Source organism: Phyllostomus hastatus, unplaced genomic scaffold (assembly GCF_019186645.2).
Source record: "Phyllostomus hastatus isolate PE091 unplaced genomic scaffold, TTU_PhHast_1.1 phas_scaffold_78, whole genome shotgun sequence".
NCBI lineage: Eukaryota > Metazoa > Chordata > Mammalia > Chiroptera > Phyllostomidae > Phyllostomus > Phyllostomus hastatus.
In genome coordinates, this window is record NW_025334041.1 from 86,753,042 (window position 1) to 86,776,656 (window position 23,615).

Consider the following 23,615-nt stretch of genomic DNA (forward strand, 5'->3'; position numbering starts at 1 on the left):
TTGTAGGTGGTTACACAACTGTATAAGTCTGTAAAAATTTACAGAGTTGTATATCTAAGAAGGATGAATTTTACTCTGTAAATTATACTTTAACAAACCAACAAACTAAAGACTATCACATCAGACTATCACATCAAGTGTTGAAGAGCATGTAAAACAAACTGAAACTCTCATTCACTATTGGTGGGTATGAAAAATGGTTCAGGCACTTTGGAAAACAGTCTGACATTAAAAAAAAATAGTTAAGTAGACACTTACTAAAGACCAAATAGTCCCACTCCTAGAATTACCCAAGAAAAATAGAAGCCAGTATCCACACAAGCACTGGGACATGCATGCTCCTAACAGAGCCTTTTCATAATAATACAAAGCTGGAATCAACAAAATGTCCATAAATACAGTAGGTGAATGACTAAATGAATTATGATATATCCATATAAAGAAGTATCACTCATTAACAAAAATTACTGGCACATCCAATAACGTGGATGTATATCAAAATGTTATACTGAATGAAAGAGGCCAGGCATAAAGGGTATAAAAAAATAGAAATTGTAGAATTTCATGTAATATTCTATAGAATTTTTATATAAAATTTTATAACTTTTAGCCTGCTATTTTAAAAGTCACTTTTAATCATATATAATTTTATGTACTATAAAATGAACCTCTTTTACATGTAGAGTTTCATGAGTTTTGACAAACACACACTCCGTGTGACCACCACCACCACCACCAAGAACATTCCACCAACTCGAGAGATTTCCTTGTGCTTCTTTGCAGTTAGTTGTGCCCCCGTGCCCCCTATCCACCACCGAGGTCCTCTCCAGAGATGTTCTAGAATTTTATATACATTTCAGAATTAGATGTGTTGAATAGTTTATTCCTTTTTATTGATGACTGATATTTTTATATGGGTATATCATAATTTATTTAGTCATTCACCAATATATTTATGAAGTAACCAACTAGAAACAAGATAAAACAGGTTTTAGATCCTAGGGTATAAAAATGAATTGATTATAATAATTTATAGGGGTTATAAGCATTAAATAAGATAAAGTTAGCATCAAATAAAAGTAATTATGTTACTTAATATTTGGTAAGTATAAAATCAAAGATAGTAGGAAACTAATCTTAGATCAAATAATTTGCCAAATGTCACAACTAGTAACCCAGGTCTGCCCAATTTCAAACTTCCTCACCACGACGCTGTTCTGACACCTGGTGTAGGGCTCCTGGAAACTGCAGGTACAGCAGTCCCATTTTCCTGGTGCTTAAGGGGTTGAGACAAACAAAGGAGATACTAGAAGTTTAATAGGACATGATAGATTCCTTTCTCCATCCCTAAGGGATTTGGAAAACTGCTAAGTGTTCAGCATTTAGAAAAGACTCCCAACACCTCTCTGCTCTCCTACTGGGAACAGATCCTAAGTCCTTGGATTGATTGAGGATCTTGCCTATTAAAGGAGTCAGCAGAGCCACTTTTTCTTTTCTACTGGGTAGTCTTAGCAAATAGTATAGTATAAAACACAAAGAGGGAACCTCAGAAGCTATTCTAAGAACAGTGAGCTGTCCTTAGACACCAATACTATTCAGAAGGGCTTCATGCCCAAGTTCAATTCTCTCTCTCTCTCTCTCTCTTTTTCTGTCTCTCCCTACATTCTCTACAAGTTAATTTGCTCTTGAAATCAAGAAAGAAATGATCCTAGCTAACCAAGGAGAAGCTACGAGACAAGAATCCCATAAATATGGCTGTGTGGCTGAACTCCCTGTTTGCTGATACGCAGCTAACGAGTCACCATCCTAGGTATGGCTGCCTCAGAGAATTCATCTTTCCTTTGCCTCCTCAACTTACACATTCTGTCTGACCTCTGACTGTAGTTCTCTCTTTCATTTGGTTCCTGTTCCATCTTTGTTGCTACTCTTGGAACTTGGTACTTCAGAATGTCCTTTTGGTTCTCTGCCTTTACCAATGCTGTTTGGTTCCCCTCTCAGAGCCAGTCTTACCGCAATTCTTTACCCATTGCCGGTTCCTGATTTGCCAAGACAGAGTGTTTTAACCTTCAGATTAGGATTCAGGATGCTCTTTTTGGTTCTTGTTCCCCAGGGTCTATGCTTGTAACTGTGGCTCCCAGGTTGCTAATTCTCTCACAGCTAAGGGGCCTTCTTTCTTGGCAAACTGAAATATGCCCCTATTCCCTACATCTAGGCCTTTGCTGTCACTCTCTGCTGCCCTCCAGCGGCTTGCAGTAGTATGCACTAGTTAGTTAGAAATTAGTTCCAAGGCCTGGCTCTGCTGCCCTTTCCTTGGCCTATGAGTGTCCTTGTAGGACACTAGACAGTGTAGTTAAACAGAGATGAGGTTTGTGTTCATAACCTGTTAGGCTTTAATTATGCCAACATTACCACAACAACCTCTGATACCACTGCTACTCCCAGGGAAATTCACTGGTGATGACTTTCTCCTAAAGATGTGACTGTCAGATTCTAGGTATTGTGATTCCAGGTATGTGATTCCAGATGGTCAGATATGAGTGTGCATGTTCATGCTGTGTGTAGGAAATAAGGGACAAACCTCCAGAGCTTCTGAGGTATGGCTTGTTGGGAGAAGCAGAGAGTGGTCCAGGGCCTCAGGCAAGCCTAGCAGCTAGCCTCATAGATTACCTAGGTCTCTTAGAATGCAGCTGAGAGGATCACCAATGCTCATGAGCTAACAGAAACTGCCATGTAGTTCAGTATGCTATGCTTATTAGCTCTTCACATAAGAGCTGAAATTGAATGAAACTCTAGCTTTTGAACTGATAGATGTCACTATGAGGCTATCTAAAATGATGCTGGCACCATGCCCACATTAAAAGTTACAGTTGTTCTACTGGAGCAAATGGGAAGGAGGGTTGTCATAGACAAGACATACTTCTGGAAAAGGCTGTTCTATCCCCTGATGGAACCTCTATGCAGCAGAGCGCTGCCTCTGGGTTAGACCCCCATGAACTCAACACTGTGCCAATATGGGTTACCAGTAATGACAGATAATGTTAGTCTAGAAGGCCCATGCGTCAAAGGCCAAAACCGATGTATTATTCATGGTAAAATATGTCAAAAGCCTGGTGTTTTGCCTCCTGCTAACCAAAAAATTGTCTACAACTGCTTCTCAATGAAGGTTCCTCATCATTGTCTGTCTCTGCACATCTGCCATTAATACAGTTTAAGGACCGATGGGGCTCACAGTGCCTGTCATCATGCATTGGCATTTCTAGACCAACTGTCTAAAGGGTGAAGCCCGTAAAGTGGCTCAGAACCTACCTCCCTACCAAGCTCAACTGTGCAAAGAACTGAGTGTGTGTTGCCCACATTCCTACTAAGTGGGTGACTTCCTCTCTGAGGAAGAGCAAAGCCCCTGGAAAATATACAGTAGAGCTGATCAGACCTCCCACCTTCCCTTCAAGGACCCCAACTATTCACTGTTTAAAAAAAATAAATGAGAAATCTACCTCTTATAAGATTACCATGGTCTCCATGTGGTTAGCAACCACTACTAATACTTGTTCCCTCCCCTCTGATTCCCAACCTCCTGAAACAATTCCATGAGTACTTAAGAAATTAGATCTATTAAGTTGGTAAAATGATTTCCACAGTGAGAAGATAATGAATAGAAACCAACTTTCCCCATTCGCTATGATGTCATTTGGCCCATTAAATACCGGGGTCAATACCTAGCACTTAAAATGACACCTTACAGACTCTCTAGAAGAGTTGAGCTCTGCTTGGATATTATTTCATGAGATGTTGGTCTGGAGAAAAAAAAAAGCTTCTGTGTTAAATTAAAAAAAAGAGCTCTGAGGCAGAATTTTTTAACTTCCCTCCTTCCTAGTTCATGAGGTGAGACAGAGTCTCAGCGGTTCAAGAACAGACTCTTCTCCATTCTGTAAATCCCAGAATGTGTTACTTATTACTGATTCTGTCTATAAATTTTCCATGATGGCTCTAGACACTAATGTCCCGAGCAAGGTAAGGAGGTACATCTGGTCTGAGCGGCTGCGGCAGCACCCCAGTAGCTGAAGACTGTATATGAACTGTGCCCCATCCTTGTGTTTGCTGGCCAGCCTTGGCTTACATGGGGTTAAAGGTCTAGCTCAGTGGAGTCTACTTTCAAGTATGTTATATATTTTTAATTGAATCAGACACAAAGGTGTTAACTCTCCCCTCCTTCGGATTAGGAATCATTTGATGTCAGAGCTTGTTTGGGGGTTAGAAGTATCACTCTGAAGGTTATGGGTTTCTGTCAAAACAACTTGGGCAAAACAATTTTGTCAGTTCAACCAGAAAACCTTGCTTTCAAAAACCAAAAGACCACTTCTTAAAGTATTTCAAGTTGACCATGTTATTTATGTCAGGATGCCAAACCATAGCTAAAAGCTCTTTTCTGAAAGCCCGTGTATCAGTGTACAGCAGATTTGTCTTCCTGGGGATCTTTCCAGAAAACTAGGCAGCTGTCCCTAAAACTGAACAATGCAGCATCAATACAAAAACTCAAAATCTAAATAAAGTGGCATCCCCTCGAAGATCCAAGGCCACCTCAAGAGAGATTTTTAGGAAGAATAGAATGTTTAAAAGGCCTGTTATAAGCAAGGGCAAACTACACAAGACTGTAAGCTTCTCTTGGGCAGGGACCAGGTTCTGGTCACTGCACTGAGCCCACTACACCACGACACCCCCTGCAACAGTGCGAGGCAGAGTGCTGAACAGCAAAGGAAGGTTTTCCAGTCAGGGAGGTCTATGTTTTAGCCAAATGCTTTCTGTGCCTATGTGAAGACACCGACTGTGGTCTGCAGAAACCTTTAGTGGCTCTGTACAGCAAAAAAGATTTGTGTGGGTGTTCTATATTACTTACTACATCCTCTTCTAATCACCAAATGCCTTTGGGATGTGACAGAAGGACATCTACCCACATATACATGCTGTCCACACAGACATGCTACTGTATGGGTGATACAGATAACCTTTCCCAAGATGACGTGTTTTCTAACTCCTCCACCCACATTAGTCACAGGAATGGCATCTTCCAACTCCGTGAGTTGTCAAACTGATTTCTGATTCTGGTGCAGATGACTCTAGGATTACAGGATATTCAAGATCAAACACAATCTGAAGGTCGACAAAATACTTCAGTTGAGCAAGTGGAGAGTACGTCTCCTGACAGCCCCACTGATCCATACACTTTACTGCTACAGGGTCTGTATGCCACTCTGTCTTCCTCCACCGAGGCTATCCCGCACGACCACCTGCCCACACTACCCCTTCCCCGCCCCTCCGGTCTTTTCCACCATGACTCTGTTGGTAGCAGCTCTGTTAATATGGGGGAAAAATATAGGCCCTCCACCCCCCCCCAAAAAAAAACCCTCCAAATTACACCGGCAGGTTACAAACAAGTATTAGGAAGTACAAGTGGGAGATAGCTTTCTTCCTGTTAAATACAGCTAAATGTTTGTGATGAAGACTGACACCTGAGGCCTCTCAAGGTGTGGCACTGTCTCACCCCGACACTGGCCTCCTTGTTGGGGGTTGATTAGATGGCCAGAGTGAAACATTAAAAAGAAATTCTACTGGCTATATATTATGTTGACATGTTGGTATATCAGACAAAATAAGTTTTTGATTTGTATCGAAAACTTATTTTTGATTTATATAATATATAGTAGGGTGCTCTACTGAGTTTAAAATATAAGCAATTACTAGGCAAAGTTAAGATCTTGCCACAAGAGCCAAGAGCAGACAAGCAAAGAGGGAACACTCCTCTTAGTGGAAATATTCTTCATTAGACTTGGGGAGGGCAGAGAGAAGGGAAGCCAATTTGATTCAAAAACCAAAATTTTATTGAGTAGGATAAAGATAAGATGGAAAATAGGAGAGACAGTTTTATATAATTGGGTTCTTAAGTTATTTTCAGGTTTCCCTACCTGTTGTTCACAAACTGAAGGTAATAATTTTATATCAGAATTTGTTCAACATTTCCAAAAAAGTATACAATTATTTCTCTGAGGTCCTATGCTTGTTTTTAAGGGAGGTTAAGTGCCTGCAGTGGAAATGCACTGTGTTTACTTTAGACTGATGGTTTAGAAATTGGGGAATAGCTGGCCTAGAGGGAATGTAACCAGCTCAATCTAAAAAAAGCCGTAGATATCTTGGGATAGCTTTGCTATAAGAGTTGTTGCCAACAATTTCCATTCAGGAGGTCTGAGGCAATGCCACAGTCAAGTTCATTCAGCTTTATAAAACTTACGTATGCCGGAAGTAATTTAACAGTTGGGACCAAGAACAGAAAAGGTTACTTCACTGAAGAAAAGAACATACTCAAACCTTTTCCTATTGGTCAAACATGGAAGATGAACAGCTATAAATTAAATAAGTATCCAAATAACACAAGTAATTTTTCTGGGGAAGTTGAGAGTCCCTTACAATGAACATGAATAACAAAAATGTGAACTTTCTCAGGGCAGCCTGCAATAAGCAGCATTTGATGAGGAAAAGTATAAGATAAAAAAAGAGGCCCATGAGGAAGCTGAACAGTAAAAATAAGAATAAAAAAGAGAAATTAAGAAATGGTGGTTTAAACTAATTAGCCTAATTCTTAAAGGAAGAAAGATAGCCTAGATCCTGGTTAAATCACACACACAAAGTCATGGAGGAAGGGCTGCTGGGCGCCCCACGCACCACGAGCCCCTCTGTGGGCCTTCAGGCAGACACCCCCTGAGGATCCAGTGACCACATACATGTCTTCCTCCCTGAGAGTGAGGTAAGATCTGTAAACTCAGGTTTGATGTCAGAGGAAACAGTGACATTGCTGGTATTATACCTGAAACAGTGAAGTATACAGGAAGATGATCACAGACCATGTGACTGATACAAAATCAGAAGATGATCTCAAAGAGGAAAGGAATTGGTGTGGAAAGAGAGAAACTGAAGCCAGAGAAACAGAGCAGACTTAACAAAAAACTGGGCTAAGAAAACCATGTATGAGATGGAGAGGTGGGGAGGCAGTGTGGGCTGATGGGGCTGCGGATGACACTGCACTCAGCTCAGGCCAGCAGTTCTGGTGCAAAAGGATAGAAAACACAAGTCATGAATTAGGTAATAACATAATGAACAACTATTTTAAATGTCTGCCACCCATTTTTGTACACTTTTTGGAGCAAAGACTTGGGCTGGATATTTTAACAATAGTTATAAAATGACAAATGAACGTGCTCTGGCCCAGCAGTTCTATTCCAGGGATTTATGATTGGCATGCTTACAGATAAAAATAAGTGTGTGTATGCAAGGTGTCTCTTAGAAATGTCATTTGTAACAGCAGAGTAGGAAAAAAAGCTCTGGGAACAGCCAGCTGTCAGGCAGTAGGGATCACTTAAGAAAATCATGAAAATTTCAGGTTGGAATATTATGCGGTGCTGAAAAAGAATGCGGAGGCCTGGCTTTTTGACACTGAAATCTTTCTGAGCCACACTGCTAAAGGAAAAAACAAAGAACATATATTTGTAATTACTTTAATATGTATAAATATTTCTAAATATACACAAAAAGTTAACAAGAACAGCTGCTCTAGGAAGAAAAATGTTGGCCAGGAATGAGACTTTCATCCTTTTATATTTTTTTTATCATGAAACATGTGAATGTTTGGGACTAATATTATAAAAATATTTACATTATAAATATTTTTAAAATTAAGATCATTGGAACTCTCCCAGTTTAATAATGCTATATAAATAAAAATCAGGTTTAAAACATTATATACACAGTATGAACCTGACTTTTTATAAACTTATATACAAGTAAAGAAATTGAAGAAAATACTTCTTCTAATGTTTGAACCTTTCTGTATTTCCCAAACATTCTACTGAAAGCATAATTTTCCTTTACAGTCAGGTAAGCACTACACAGCTTATTTTCAACAACATATGTATATCTTATTTGTATGTTCAATTCAAACTGGTTGTTGAAAAAAACACACACGGTTTTAAACAAAACTTAAAACTAGCTATTCTCTATACTTGAAATAACTTCTGCCCATCAACATCTAACTTTCTGTTTAACTCTTCACCTTTTCCATGAAATATTTTATAATTGCTCAGTTCTACAAAAAACCTCTCTATTTCATGGCCTCTTTTGGTACCTATGCATACAATCTTGCTCCTGACTTGCGCTGTTTATTTTGCATTATTTACTTAAAAGTCTTATATCCCAACTAGAGTGTTAAGTTGGAAACTGTTTCCCCATTCCTTGAATTTGGGCCAGTCTTGTAACTAGCTGTAGCCAACAGCGTAGAGGGTTTGCTTGTTCCAAGTGGAGGCCTCAAGGCACATGTCCTCTTGCTCTCTTGGAATGCTGACAAGACGCCAGGTAAATATGCCTGGTCTAGGCTGCCCCGGATGAGAGATCACACGGAGCAGAGAAGAGGTGGCCTAGCCACAGCATACTAGACCGGGCAGCCCCTAGCTCATCTAGCAAACTGACCTCAAAACCTGAGTGAGCTCAGCTGAACCTAGTGCAAATTGCCAATCTGTAAAAAGTTAAGCTAAATAAATGGATCTTATTTTAAGCTAATACATTTTGGAGTGATGTGGTTTTTTAGCAAAAGCTGCAGAAATCATTGAAACATACCTAATGGCTTCATTCTGCGAATGTCATACTTTCACAGTGTGTCTTATGTTAGAGTCAAGTATTTGCTAACCACCTCTTTGCTCCTGGAGAGCAGAGGCTGCATCCTCTTTGTGTATTTCCACGAACCTAGCTTGTGCTTGTTCATCGTAGACACTCAGAATTTGATGAATTGAAGTAAAAATTAACTAAACTTCAAGCTCTGGTGTTCATCAGCATTATCTATTGAATGTTTAACAACTAGAAAAATACAAACCAAAGCACTATTAAAAAATCAAGTAACTCCTGAGAATTTACAACTGGCCTTGTATTGCAATTCCCCATTATTTTAGTCCAGCAAGTACAAGTACTTGGAGTGTACATGTCACTCCAAGGTAGTTCATAAGTGAACCCTTAGGTTGTCCTTCTCAATATTTAGTATTAACCCAAATTTGGATTGTGATAGAAATATGCACATATGTTTAGTACATGAATGTGAAGTTGTACTACAATACGACTTTTATAAATTTGGAAATATAGAAAGTACAAAGTGAAAAAAAAAGGAGATTTTGATGTTTATTGTCTAATTCACATTATTATTATTAACACCAGGTATTCTAACCCCAGAAATCTGACAAATGAGATATGTATGTAAATTTACTATAACTTTCAAGTGCTATGCATGTACAATATCATGAAAGCTTGTACATTCAAAATATCACATCACTTTTTTCCTTAAGAAGCAGGAAAATCAGAATAGACAGGACAAAAGAGAAAGGATGAGTAGTTTTGCTATCCACATCTAATTTGCTCCCTAATGAAATTCTATAGCTTTTAAATGACACCCTGCTATTACAGCCTATAAAGAGATGATTTCATCACACATGCCATGTTTTGAATATTTTAAAAATTATCATCCAGTTGATAGTATCTGCAACACTCTAAAGCAAAAGAACATGAAAGCATGCTCAGGATGAATGTACTCATAAACCAAGGAGGTAAATACACTCGATGACAGTAAAAGAACATCCTTGCTTCACTGAACTGGGGACAAATCCCCTTCTTGCATGAGTGTGCAACCCACAACTTAACTTTAGCTTCTTCCTTTTGACATCAGTCATTCCTGTTTATTGTTAGCTTTAACTTATAAAGGACATAAAATTTAGTTAATGAAGTGGATAACTAAATCAGAACATAAAAGATTTAGATAGCCTAAATAAATAAAATTGATAAAAATCTGTGTTGTTAGTGTGTTTAAAAGAAAAACATAGTCCAAAGAGAGTAAAGTCCCCAATTCTGGTCCATAAAATCAGCCACATAGGACTAGATGAGGAATAGGTGACAATGCTACATTTGAAAGACTCAATTATTATAAGATAGGAAGTTCTACAAATCAGGATTAAAAACCCATCCCCCAAATTGGGGTGTATTAATAAAAATATAGAGTCCAAGTTAACTGAGACAGTTTTTAGCCAACTTAAGAAATATCTTTCTCACAGTCAGATGGTCCTAAGGTGGACCTTGCCGCTTTGAACCAGTGAGTTGTCTTCAAGGAACAAATTCAAGCACAGTCTGGGGTGCTATACAGGAATTCAAGGATCAGGCCAAAGGTTATACTGTGGGATTTTTAAGACTAGCCTCAAGCCTCTGAATTCTTTAACTCTATTTTAGGATTCCGAAGAGCACATGCAAAGGACACATATTCAAGAATGCTTAATCATGCCTCATTTGAAGTCTAGGTACTTCCTTTGGAAACATACTCCCAGGCTTTCTATTTATAGTTTGAACATCTCTATAGTTCAAAAAAAAAAAAAGAAGTCTCCTTTTAAAAAGATGCTCACTTGCAATAAATTATGAGAATGGCTAAGATAACTGCAAGGAGATCAACATTTTTGGGATAGGAAGTGGAAGGATAATTTTTCTCACAGTAATTCAACCTCCCCGAGACCTCCTAATAATGAGCTACAGCTTGAGAGCTGGTAAAGTTTTTCAAATGATCTGTTAAAAAATTTAAGCTGCTTTAATAGAGACTGATGTTAATAGAAATTAGGTGACAGATTCAATAAGAAGAGACATACTCTTTCATTATTAGCAAAATTTTGCAGTTTTGGGTTCTACTGTTAAAACATCATACAAGGACCTGGAGAACACGATGTGACAGAGCACAGGAACTTAAGCATAAACAACGGGGCTCACTGAGAGCACACGAGCGCTGGAGCATGCATCCCCGGCTCAGATTCACCTTATTTTGGCTGTGCTTTCTAACTTATTCCCTTAGTTAACATTTTCTGCGAACACTGGTTGCTTTCCATAGGGACCCAAACCACAAACTGGAGAGAATGACCACACTGCCTTCTCATGAATAGTGAGAAGGGGAAATTTTTTTTCCTCAAATGTGTTTCTCCAATGAAATTCAGTTTCTGCTTTCCAAGAAAGCCAATTGGCTCAGAAGTTTCTGAGAACATAAAGGGGGAAAAGTCCAACAGATCCACTCCACAAAACCCTAAAGCAAAGTCCCAAACTTTCAGTCTTACATCAGCCAAGGGGTTAAAACCTGAATGTCTCAGTTGAGCGGCTGAATCCACAGGTGGAAACCCTTAAGTGTAGAGAGCTACTGAGCTCCATTCACGACCATGCTGAGAAAGCCTTTATGTGTAAGAAAACCCCCACCTTGGCCCCCAAATATTAAGTTGACACACGTTTCTGGGACGCGGCGTGAATCCTCAAACTTTGGCGGATCTATAGAGACACAATATTCTGTTTTCTGCTTAACAGGGCTTTCCAGAATTGTCATCAGATGACAGATTACACCACCCATCACACGGATTCAGGGGTAGCTCAAGCCATCCATTATGGGTTAAAAGCTGTTCCAGCATGAATCGAGTCACAGTGGTAAGGAGACTACTGATACAACTTTAAGAAATACCCTGGGCATCTAAAAGTTTTCAGAATGCAAACTATGTCAGCTCTGAAAACAAGAGGCACTGAATCATTATGGCAGGAGAAACAAAGCCAGCCCCCTTTTTTAAAACAGACCAAAAAAAAGATTGTTTTAATAGGAGAGAAGCATCAGTCATTGATTCTTGCTTCATTCACACTTTCTATCCAACCCCATCCATCTTCAGAGTGAAGAGATGACAGAGCCCAGTTAACTCTCTCCCTCCTCAGGCCCCCACCCATCCTGTTCCTCTGTACCCAAACCACCAAGGCCCACCCACCACTCCAACCCGCGGGCAACAGCCCTACGGAACAACTCATTCTATCTGATGGGCTTGCAAAGCTCAGGTATGGCTCGGGATGGGCTTTCATCACATTACTTAAACAGGGTTGTCTGTCAGGTTAGCATGGGTGGTCAGGGCCTTTGCTAATCATCTTCTAAAATGACCACTTAGTCACTCATGGCTGACCACATTCCACGAAGAAGGAGACGGGAAGACTTCAGGCAACAGAAACAAGTCAACACGGCAAACCAACAATCCAGAATGTAAAACATTTCATTTTCCTTAAATGCTGCTGCCCTCATTATTTGCAAACAAAAGTTCTCTAGGCAGGCAGTCTCTGCATCAGTGCACCTGCTTAGCATTGGTTTGCCGAGTTATCTTTTTGCTGTGTCTGCAGAAGCCAACTATAGCACAATGGGTCACATCACTTGAGGGTCACTTGAGTCCCTCTACTCTTTGGGTCCCTCCTCCCACCTCCTGCCTTCCCTTCTACCCACAAAACCTTTAACTCCACCATAGCTAAGGATCCCAGATAGCTAAATAAAAGAGGTGGCCTCAAACACAGAGAAAAACCCTTAGGTCTCCAGTGTGAATCGCCAACGCCAATCCCCCTTCCCTCCCCTTTTCCTTAAGACCTGATGGTCTTCAGTCACACATCTTAAAAGAAAAACAAAAAACAAAAACACAAAGACTTACTTGTCTCAAGTCGATGAAGGCCAACTGCAGCGTGTCCTCCTGGAACCCAGGCACCGGGCCGGATCTGGCAAACTCTGTGGGAAAGAAAAGAGGATAAAAAGCGCCTTTAACTAACCATGGACAGGGAGATTGGCAGACGGATGACAGGGAAGACAAGAGAGGCTGGGGGAGAGGAGGACCAAGCTTCTAAGGAGTCATGTCTCTCTCCCTTCAGCTTCTTTGTTTGCCCTTCAAAATTTGTGTCATCAAAACACCATTAATTCCAGCATCCTGACAGCAAGGAAACTGTACTAATTCGACCTGAAATTTATTCCCATGAGCCGCGCTGGGCTTCAGAGTATTTGTTTTGTGAATGGACAAACAACTTGCAAAGGAGGAGGGAGTGGGGGAGAGAAAAAAGTTTTTCCTCTCAACACAATAAAATCTTCAGCTGTGAAACTCTTTTCAGTTCCGAAAGCTATTTATATTTTAGATCGCTGAAGGAATTTTCCAATTTCACGCCTGTCACCTCATTCCCCAAGCATTTATCAAAAAATATTCCCTGCCACATCATTAATTATTCCCTCACTGATTATTTGTATTATCTCATGAGTGTGTTATTGCTCACACACACACACACACACACACACACACACACACACACACTTGCACACACCAGCAACAGAGGCTCCTGATACAAGGTTTGGCTCTTGAGCAAAGGAACATTTGCACATATGAAAAGGCCCATCTAAATAAATCCTTTTTCAAAAACTTAGGGAACATTTGCACATGTCCGTCTTTCTAGCATATTTTTTCTTCTTGACTTCTATTCCACTTTCAAAACTTCTTTTTCTCTTCCCTCTTCTCCAATTTAGTCCTAGGTCAAAGACACCAGACCCCGTGAATGCTATTCACAATGTATGGCAGTGCCTTGGGGACATGCTCAGTTTACGACTTCGGCTTCTGCATCGTTACAGGAAGATAACTGCACAGGGCTATAGGGACAAATGCTAGTAACAGTTAAGAATGTCAAATTTTATTGTCCCTAAGCCTACTTATTATGAAATCAGTCCAGTGTAAGCCCCATACACAGGCGCACACATGCAAACACACACACAGACAATTCAAAGGTGGACAGTTGCTACGTCTTGAATTCTTTCTGTGAATCCAAAGTGTGATGGACATTTAACATCAATCTACTATTTACCTCAAAAACTCAAGGATCTGCTCAAAGGAAACATGAAAAGGAATGTTTCCCTTTCAATTATATTTTTCCCCAGGAATGAATTTAAGAAATTATGGAGTTGGTCTCATATTTTTCTTTTGAAATTAAATAAAATCCATCAAGATTTTTGAATATTTGTCTGGAAAATTAGTTCAACTAGCTGGATAGATTCAAATGATCTGTGAACAATGATAAAAATTTATGTTCTTTAAAAATATTTTCCATCTAGGGATTTCATAGACATACAGGTTTTCACAAAATCCTTGCCTCACTTTAAAAGTAATGCTAACAAGTTTAGTTGCAGGGATTACAAAAACAGTGTGTACAATAAAATCTAAAACAATTTATTAAGCTGATTAAAATATAGTACAAATGTCATAAAAGAATCTTATTTTAGACATTTCAAATAAAAATGACTCATAAATGGAGACAAACTATATACTGTGATTAGCATAACTAGGTTTATATTTGCTTTGAAAAGAAAATTCCAATGCTATTTTTAAATTAATTCTACTATATAGATAGGCCAAATGATTAAAGTTTTAAAGAAGTAAAATTATAAAACTGTACAAAGAGTTGATAAGGACCCTATTAGTAAAAAGTTTGACATAATCCACCCTTCATATTTTATAATAGCCATTATCTATGATAACCTTGCATACAGCAGCTGCGCAGGTCACATATACAAATTTCCCATTACATGCTCCTATAGAGAGCAGCTCTTTGAATTATAGCCACAGCTACTCTGACAGCCTTGATTGTCAGGTGGTCCACTTAAACAAGCTTCCCACGCAACATGGTTTCATCCACGGTCAGGAAATCACCACTACTCCTCCTGCATGACTCAAGGCTCTACAGCATGATTTGAAGCATTGCAGTCCTCTCTGTCAGCAGGAACCCTACTTGAGTCAAATGCAACAACTAGTAAGGTGTTCTACTGCCTACCATTTGCCACTCCAAAGAATTACCTGTGATACATGCTTTGAGAGCTGGCTTAAACATTCTTGAATCTCCGTATTGGGCATGCTACCTGGGGCTCACAGATGATGCTGATGAAACCACTCAGGATTCTGGATGTAGTACACCCTTAGTTCTCAGAGTCTCACTTTATAGACCTCATTTTTATGACACACTGAATCTTCCAGCTTCCCAGAGGACACAGTGGCCTTTTAGATTTGACTTCCCTTTTATAAATCAGAGAGTCAAAGAGTGACAACTGCATCAAGGTATGACAACATAAAGAGATTGATTTTAATGTACTGCCTATGGAAATATCTAACTATAGTGTATTCAACTTCATATTGTTATTTTTCTCATTGTCTGATACACATAACCACTGTTGTCCCATGAAGACAGTGACCTCCTCAAGGATAAGGGCCATATCATGGAACCTAATGAGTATTCAAAATAGTAAATGTTCAACAAATACTTATATATTAAATAAGCTAGAAAAATAGCAACATTCATTAATCACACAAACACCTCACTGCCAATAAAAATCCTTACATTGAAATAGGTAGGGTGTCCTTAACATGAATATTAATAAGTAGGCTTTAGGAATTTATAATTTCCCTAAAATTAGGTGCACAATGATTTAGGGGCTGGGCTCTGGAGTCATAAAAATCAGAGTTTGAGCCCCGGTGACTAGCTCCTTGGCCATGGGAAAATTAATTTCCTTAAAGCATCAATGTCTTCATCTCAAAAATAAGGCTAACAGTGCATCCCTTATGGTGCTGCTCTGAGGACTGTATGAAATGACACAGGTAATGCAGTTGGCAGTGTGCCTGGCATATCATAACTCATTATCATTACAATCAGTTCTTAGTGTGAATATGCATTTCTCTGGGAAGAAGATTCATAGCTTTCATTGACTTCTCAGAGGGTTGGTAACCAGAGGTTAAAAAACGGTTGTATATCCAAGACAAAACATTAGAAGTTCAGCTACCATTCGGTTCTGAGCTGGCACTGCAAATTTATTATCGGCAAATGCTTAAGTGCTTCACTTGAAAGGAGGTTAATATGCCTAATTACCAGTGTACTCGGCACAGCACAGTAATTTTCATTGGTATTATTTTAAAAATTCAATAGAAGCATAAAGTTGATATGCAATTTGTGACTCAGTGTACTTTTAAAAGCATGTCGTTGTCCTAGAGTCATTTTTTAGATATATCAAAACTATTAATAGCATAAGAAAGTGTGAATATTTTTAAAAAACACAAAAATTTGTATATAGTCTAATTTCAACCACATAAAATATAAAATGCATAGAAAACAGGACAGTAAGCACTCATTTCACAATATTAACTGAGACTGTCACTGAGAGGAAGATTGTAAGAGGGCTTTATTCTTTTTTACATTTTATAAATTTTAAAAATGATTCCAGACCAGTTTTATAATAATAGAAAAGGAAACAGAAGAACACAGGCATGCATATACACACATACCCCAAATAATTTATTGGTGCTGATTTAGTAGTACTTTTTCCAGTGCCTAGAGATATAACTTGTTCAAGATTTATCATTAGAAGCAACAGAGATTGACTTACACACCCGAATTCCCAGATGCTGCCTGATAGAAAGGAGGAAAACTACACATGGGAGGGGACAAGAAGATTGGGAGATCCGCTGTGGTACACTGATGCTTCTAAAAACTGATTATATGTACACACAAGCCTCTCTTTAGAGTCACGAATGAAAATCTTCCTTCTTTTGACACCACAGAATGGGGAATATGTATGCACATGTGGCCAAGTGGGACCAATGGATATGTAGGGCACAGTGCAGGAGCCCCTTTCTGGACTTGTCTCTGGATCCCAAGATCTGTAGTAGGTTTTCAGTCTCTAAATGGCCTAAGCCTACACAGAAGCTTCCATGGCCGGGAATTCTGCAGAATGGCCTGAGTATCACAAGGAAATCAGGGTGCTTGTTAGCACAGAAGCAAACCTTCCCTTTGACCATCTGGTGTTACTTGGGCACTGAGACAAGGTTCCAGTGAGGCCGGCAAGAAAGCTTCATACTGGAAAGCTTGTTGAGGTTAGCAAAGCCCCTGACCAGCAAGGTAACTGACCGGCACTGAACCATACTACAGAGAGCTTGCCTCTCCTCAGCAGCTCTTCCCCGCCCTCGTCCAGTCAAGAGATAGATTCCCAGAGTCAAAGATGGTATCAATTTGCAAATGTGAAAAATATTTTAAAGGGTAAATTGCCAAGTCATTGAAGTTAATGAAGGTTTTCATTTTAAAAAATAAAAAGGAGGTGTAAAAGTTACAGGAAAGAAGGCATATTGTTAATGAAGGTTTAGGTGGGAAAAGAAAATCACACCAAGAAGCATTTTACTTAACCACATATCCAACATTCCCTCACATTCTCACTACTGTTAAACCTATGATGTGTGACAATCATTTCTGAAAACAATACTAATTTCTCAAAAGTATCCTGTAGTTTACATTTCTAATAATCTTCATATTACAATGAAATAAAATTAGCATGAGAGAGAAAACAGAGGAGGGATTCCACTAATTTCAAAATGCTTTCTAGACTTCTTGAAGGCTGATCTTAAAATTACTAACTGTATCACTTAGATGGGGAAGAAAATAAATTTTTTAATTCAAAATTATCAGGCATATTCACATTTGGCCAAAGAAAACAAAATATACATTTTATAAAGAACACAGAACCCTAATTAGAAAAAAATGGTTAAGTCAGTTATAAGGGGCTTTGAGAAGTCAAAATGACTGCCTTAGTCTGTAATCTGTATAAGTAGATAGGACATTATGTAGTTTATCAAAAGCAAGTTGTGAGAAACAAAATATAAAACTAGTTCTTCTGAATCTCTGCAAATTGTCCACAGAACAAGAGTAATTTTCAAAGGAAGATGAACAACAAAGTAAAATTTATTTCAGAAAAACAAAACTAGTACAATACTTAGCAAATAGGTAAAATAAAACTGTTGGGAGAAAACATATGTTCAAATGAAAGTTGAAAAGTATATAAAGTTTTAACCAGAGGTCCCTGAATAACATCAGGGACTGCTCCCAGTAAACTTCCAGGGCAGATGGTGGGCATGACCGCATCCCCATCCCTTGGTGAATGGATCAGGGATTTGGTCTTGGCCAAAAAGTCAGGCGAGAAAGAAAACTCAGTACCTGGGAGCCCAAAGTATGTTGGGTACTTGTTTATATCTTAAGATCATGTCAGGTCACATGTGGTTTTTGAGGGATTGAAAAAATAAGAGCTGCTGTTGCTGTATTAACATAATGGTTTCCTGGTATCTGGCTCCCTGGAGCAACAGATAAGGAGTGTGCTGGACTACAAAGTGTGGCTCTGGGGAAGCTAAAGCCTTCTTGCATCACTTCACAGTGGCTCTGCTAAGATAATTACAGAGAGGAGTTGATGGATTCCACAGGGAATGCACTCAAGGCTCTGATGGTCAGAGAAAGGTTAGCCAGAACATAAGGAAGTAGGAATTAAGGTGCGAGATACCAAGGAGACAAGAGAAGAGGTGGGATGGGGTGGGGAGAGGTTGTGGGAGGGAAAAACTCCTTGGAGATTCAACTGACGACACACTTTGTGCAAGTGTGCTTGTTTGGATATGTGATCATAAAGAAGAGCCACCTTTATTTGTCTAGGGTATGACTCTGTGATGTAAACTATTCTTTGCTTTTTACATGTAACTCACTAGATCTTCCACATGAAGAAGAGCAGAGGACAGTACAGGCTAACCTGTACTTACTCTCAAAGTTTCTGTGAAAGAAATCTGATGAAAACCCATAGTAATAAAGTATGAGAGCAAATGCCAAACCAGTACTCCAGACTTATAAATAATTTTTAAAGTTTAATTCTCTAAGTTCAATTCTCCAAGCTCCTGTTGCTTTGGAAGACAACTGAAAACTAAGATAGGTACACATGGCTTTTTCATTAATAAGGAATCAATCCCCTATGAACTAGGAAATGGCCTCAAGCATGAAGAAACTTTCATGCTGCTGCTAACAGGCCAACCATCACCACTCGCCTGCACCTTGTTCGCATAGGAAATGAGGGTCCAGGCACTTGCAGTGACTGGTGTCAGTGACGGCGCACTTCACCTGGAGTGGGAAGCCATCTAATGAGGAATTAACATAGAAAATGGGAGAAGCTAATTTCTGTGCCTTGCTTAACATATAAGAATAATCAGTAAAACAGTTCAATGAAATTAGTTAATCTAGTGAAAAAAACTAGAAAACAATTCTGTTCAAGATTTAAAGAAAGAGATGATATAAGTCCCTACTGTTTCACGAAGTCTAGGGGGCACTGGATGCCCTTGTAGAAATAAAGTGCTGCTCTTTGTGTAAGAAATATTTAATTTTTTTTGTTTACCTTGCCCGAGGTGATATATCAGAAAAAAAATACTGCCATGAGACATATTCGAGATTTTACTGCCTTGTTTTCTTCTAGGATTTTTATGGTGTTGAGTGTAACATTTAAGTCTTCAATCCACCTTAAGAATTCTTGTGTGTGGTGTAAGAAGGGTCTAGTTTCATTTCTTTCGCACATATCTTTCCAACATTCCCAACACCATTCATTGAATAAACTATCTCTAACCCATTGAATGTTTTTGCCTTCTTTGTCAAATATTAATTAATCATAAAGGTGTGGGTTTATTTCTGGGCTCTCTATTCTGTTCCATTGATCTATGTGTCTATTTTGATGCCAGTATCAGACTGTTTTGATTACTATGGGTTTGTGGTATAGTTTGATATCAGGTAGCATAATTCCTCCAACTTGTTCTTCTTTCTCAAGATCACTGTGGCTATTCGCAGTCTTTTGTGGTTCCATTTAATTTTTAGAGTATTTGTTCTACTTCTGTGAAACACATCAGTATCTTCATAGGAATTGCATTGAATCTATAGGTTGCTTTGGGTAGTATGGACATATTAATGATAGTAATTATTTCTATCCATGAACATGGTATAGGCTTTCACATATTTGTACCTTCTTTAGTTTCTTTCTTCAGTGTCTTATAAGTTTACAAGAATAGGCCATTTACATCCTTGTGGTTAAAACTAAAAAGTTTTTGTGCAGCAAAGGAAGCCAAAAGAAAGTGAAAGGTCAAGCCACCAAATGGATTCCATATTCACCAATCATACATCTCATAAGGGGTTAATATCCAAAATTTATAAAGAACAAGTCAACACCAAAAAAAAAATCCAATTAAAAAATGGACAAAGGACCTGAACAGACACTTCTCCAAAGAGGACATGCAGATGGCCAATACATATATGAAAAGATGCTCAATGTCACTAATCACCAGAGGAATGCAAATTACCAGATTTTGCCATGTATAATGCACACCAAAATGTGGGTGTGCATTATGCATGGCAAAATATGGTAAAACTACACTGAGATACCACCTCACACTGTCAGAATGGCTATCATCAATTAATCAACAAACAACAAGTGCAGACGAGGATGTGAAGAAAACAGAACACTCATACACTGCTGGTGGGAATGCAGACTGGTGCAGTCACTGTGGAAAGCAGGATGGAATGTCCTCAGAAACTTCAAAATGGAACTGGCTCATGACCCAGTGATTCCACTGCTGGTAATATCAAAGAAATCTGAAACACTAAGTTGAAAGAAGATATGTACCCTTGTGTTCATTTGCAGCTTTATTTACAATAGCCAAGATTTGAAAGCAGCCCAGGTGTCCAACAGATGAGTAGATAAGAGAGCTGTGATACATTTACATAATGGAATACTACTTGGCCATAAAAAAAGAAGGAAATCTTACCTTTTGTGACAATTTGAATGGACCTGGAGAACGTTATGCTAAGTGAAAAAAAAACAGTCAGAGAAAGACAAGTATCATATGATTTCACTCATATGTGGAATCTAATGAACAAAATAAACTAACAAAATAGAAACAGACTCATAGAGAGCAGACTGACAGCTGTCAGAGGGGAGAGGGTTGTGGGGATGGGTGTAAAAGGTGAAAGAATTAAGCAAAAAAACAAAACAAAACAAAAACCAACCTCAAAGGCACAGACAACAGTATGGTGGTTGCCAGAGGAGAAGCAGGGTGGGGCAGGTCGAAGAAGGTAAAGGTGGATACATGGTGACAGGAGACTTGATTTCAGGTGGTGAACATACAATACAACATGCAGATGATGTACTGTAGAATTCTACACCTGAAACCTATATAATTCTATTAACTAATGTCACCCCAATACATTAAAAAATAAATAAAAAAATATTCTAAATGATAGATAAGAATACTTTCACTGAACTCACTAAATTAAACAGAGTGACTTTTACATTGTGTGATTGTTTGCAGAAGTAGGGTTAAAGAAAGTCAAGACAAGTGGTAGAAAGATGTCGTGCCATATACACTGAACTATCCCTTAATTTCTACAGAAATATAACAGCCAAAAAAGAAAACTGGCAAAGGACGTCCTACGACTTGAGCCCACAACCTGAAATTCTAAAACTGAAAGGAGAATTAATAATTACTAAGACTTTTTACAGGTGAAAAAATTAAGGCCAAACTGGGTAAGTCAGTGAACCAGTTAGAATCTAATCCTTCTAAGTCTATTTCAATATGCACCCCCACCTGGAATGTCTCAAAACAAATATTTACTTTACATGTTCCTTTATAAACAGATTACATATTCTCCTCCACTTAGGGAACAATAAAATCATAGAAATATATAGACTTGTGTAAAGTCATAATTTTCCTCTGACATTCTAAATGCTTTCCGATTTTGCAAGATAAGGCCCAATTTCACAATAGATCTTTAAAATTATGGTGAACAGAAGCCACTCCCAATTAGCAATCAGCAGTGCTTCTGTGCATAATCTCCAGGGCAGCTGAGGCTCTGCTGTAAAAGGGGTGGGCTTTCTCCGAGATGAGAAAGATTAGTGTTCTGAAGAAGTAATTTTATATCCTTGATATTTTTGCTATGCTTTCAAGGACTTAATTTTATCCATGTGTTTGTTCAGCAGTGATTTTTCTGTATATGCATATATGCAATACAGAAAGCTAAAGCTATGGCTATCTGAAATTTTACGTCACAAAAGAATTCTGTAGGGCACTGTCCAAATAGAAAGGGGAGCCATGTGTAAATTTAGAATTTCTTGTGGATACATTAAAAAAACAAAAGAATTAAAAGTTAATAATACCTTATTTGACCTGATATATCTAAAATATTTTAATTTCAGCATGAATATTTTCAAATTATTTGTGATTTTTTTCAAAATCCCATATGTATTTCACATTTATAACATGTCTCATTTCTGACTAGCTGCGTTTCAATGTTCACAGCACTTGTGGCTGGCAGCTACAACACTGGACAGAGCGGCTCTAGATGATGTTGACTGTGATGAATGTAAACCAAAATGAAATGTGCAGAAAATGATTCAGATTTTGAAATGACAAAAAGAGTACTCCCAAAATTCCTAACAATCTGAATTCTATTTTTACACTGGCTATGAAATAAAAATTAAAGCACATGTCCCTGATTCTATGCAATATACTTATTCAGCTCATATTTAAAAATATGTTGCCTTCTGAGAGAGCTGTATACTTTGTATATCCTTCAGCATGCCAGTCAGTAAATTTTTATACCATGTCTCTATGAATCTTTATGCTAGTATTACCTTTCTTCTCTTCTTTCTCATAGTAGTTTATTTATTTTTCAACTTATCCTGTTGAAAGTGGTCATAGATCACTTTTAGAAAATGGTAGAGTACAATTTTTTTAAATGATGATAGCTGATCAGCATATAAGTTTCTGGACAAAATTCTTTGACTCAGTTCCCCAGCCAATGACAGTTAACAATCTTGGTCTTTAAGTGCAAAATATTTTATAAGTGTGCAATATAAAATAAACGCTGAACCATTGAAAGAAGAAGTATCAATTCTCATTGTCAGGACTCTTGAACAAGGTGGAGGTATGTCATTCTACACTATGGAGGTATGTCATTCTACACTATGAAAAAAGCCCAAAGTCAGAGAAATGAGTACGGTGGGTTCTACATGGGATGTTTCCCAAGTTAAAAGAGCTAGATTTTTTTTTTGGGTTAAGTCAATACAACTCTTTCCAAACTGAGAGTAGATAATGCTTCTTTGGTACACATTTCATGGATGATGTCATAATTTGCTAGGAACACTTAGTCTCATAGTCTAACCTGATGTCCCCAGAAAGTGGACATATCATTAGCTGAGATAACTAGGATTGCAGTCCTTTCTAGAATTTACTTATGTGATTTTGGGCCCATCACATTAGAGCCAGATGTCTCAGCTGGGAAACTCAGGTAGCATTTCACTTGCTTAATGCTATGTAACTGAATCAGATATACCCTTGAAGTCCGTGATATAATAAAGAATATAGATATAGGTGATATATAGATATAGATATAGATATAGATATAGATATAGATATAGATATAGATATAAGTGTAGATATAGAGTCTTTTCCTCAGCTCCTGGCATAGCATTTCCAATACTCTTGGAAGTTCCTGAGCAACAGGAGTATCTTTTGTTATTCATAATGAGCTCCTTTGGACCACACCTAAAATTGTGCTAACAAGGTAACTGCAGGTAGATCCTCAGATAGTCTTAAAGGAGGGGCAGCACAAACCAGAAAGACCAAGCCCTTCATTAGAATGTTGAAACTTTCAGCCTATCCCCCTTCTCCAGGGAGGGAGAGGAATTGAAGATTGATTTTAATCATATAGCCAATTATGTACTCAATCATAGTTATGAAATGAAATCCCACAGAAACACTGCACACCGAAGCTCAATGGCTCTTCCGGGTTGGTGAACACGTGGAGATGCCAGGAGGGTGACAGGCCCGAATTCCGTGAGAAGAGGAGGTGGAAACCCT

General features: G+C 38.5%; 1 protein-coding gene across 4 annotated transcripts in view; it reads right to left on the minus strand.

Moving 5' to 3' along the window:
* The window catches only part of EXOC6B (exocyst complex component 6B), a 556,350-nt gene that overhangs the window by 131,703 nt on the left and 401,032 nt on the right, over positions 1–23,615 (minus strand). For all 4 annotated transcript variants that reach the window (XM_045827528.1, XM_045827527.1, XM_045827529.1 and 1 more), the window contains one exon: positions 12,552–12,625. In XM_045827528.1, coding sequence (XP_045683484.1) covers positions 12,552–12,625 — 74 coding nt within the window. The remainder of the gene's footprint in view (positions 1–12,551; positions 12,626–23,615) is intronic.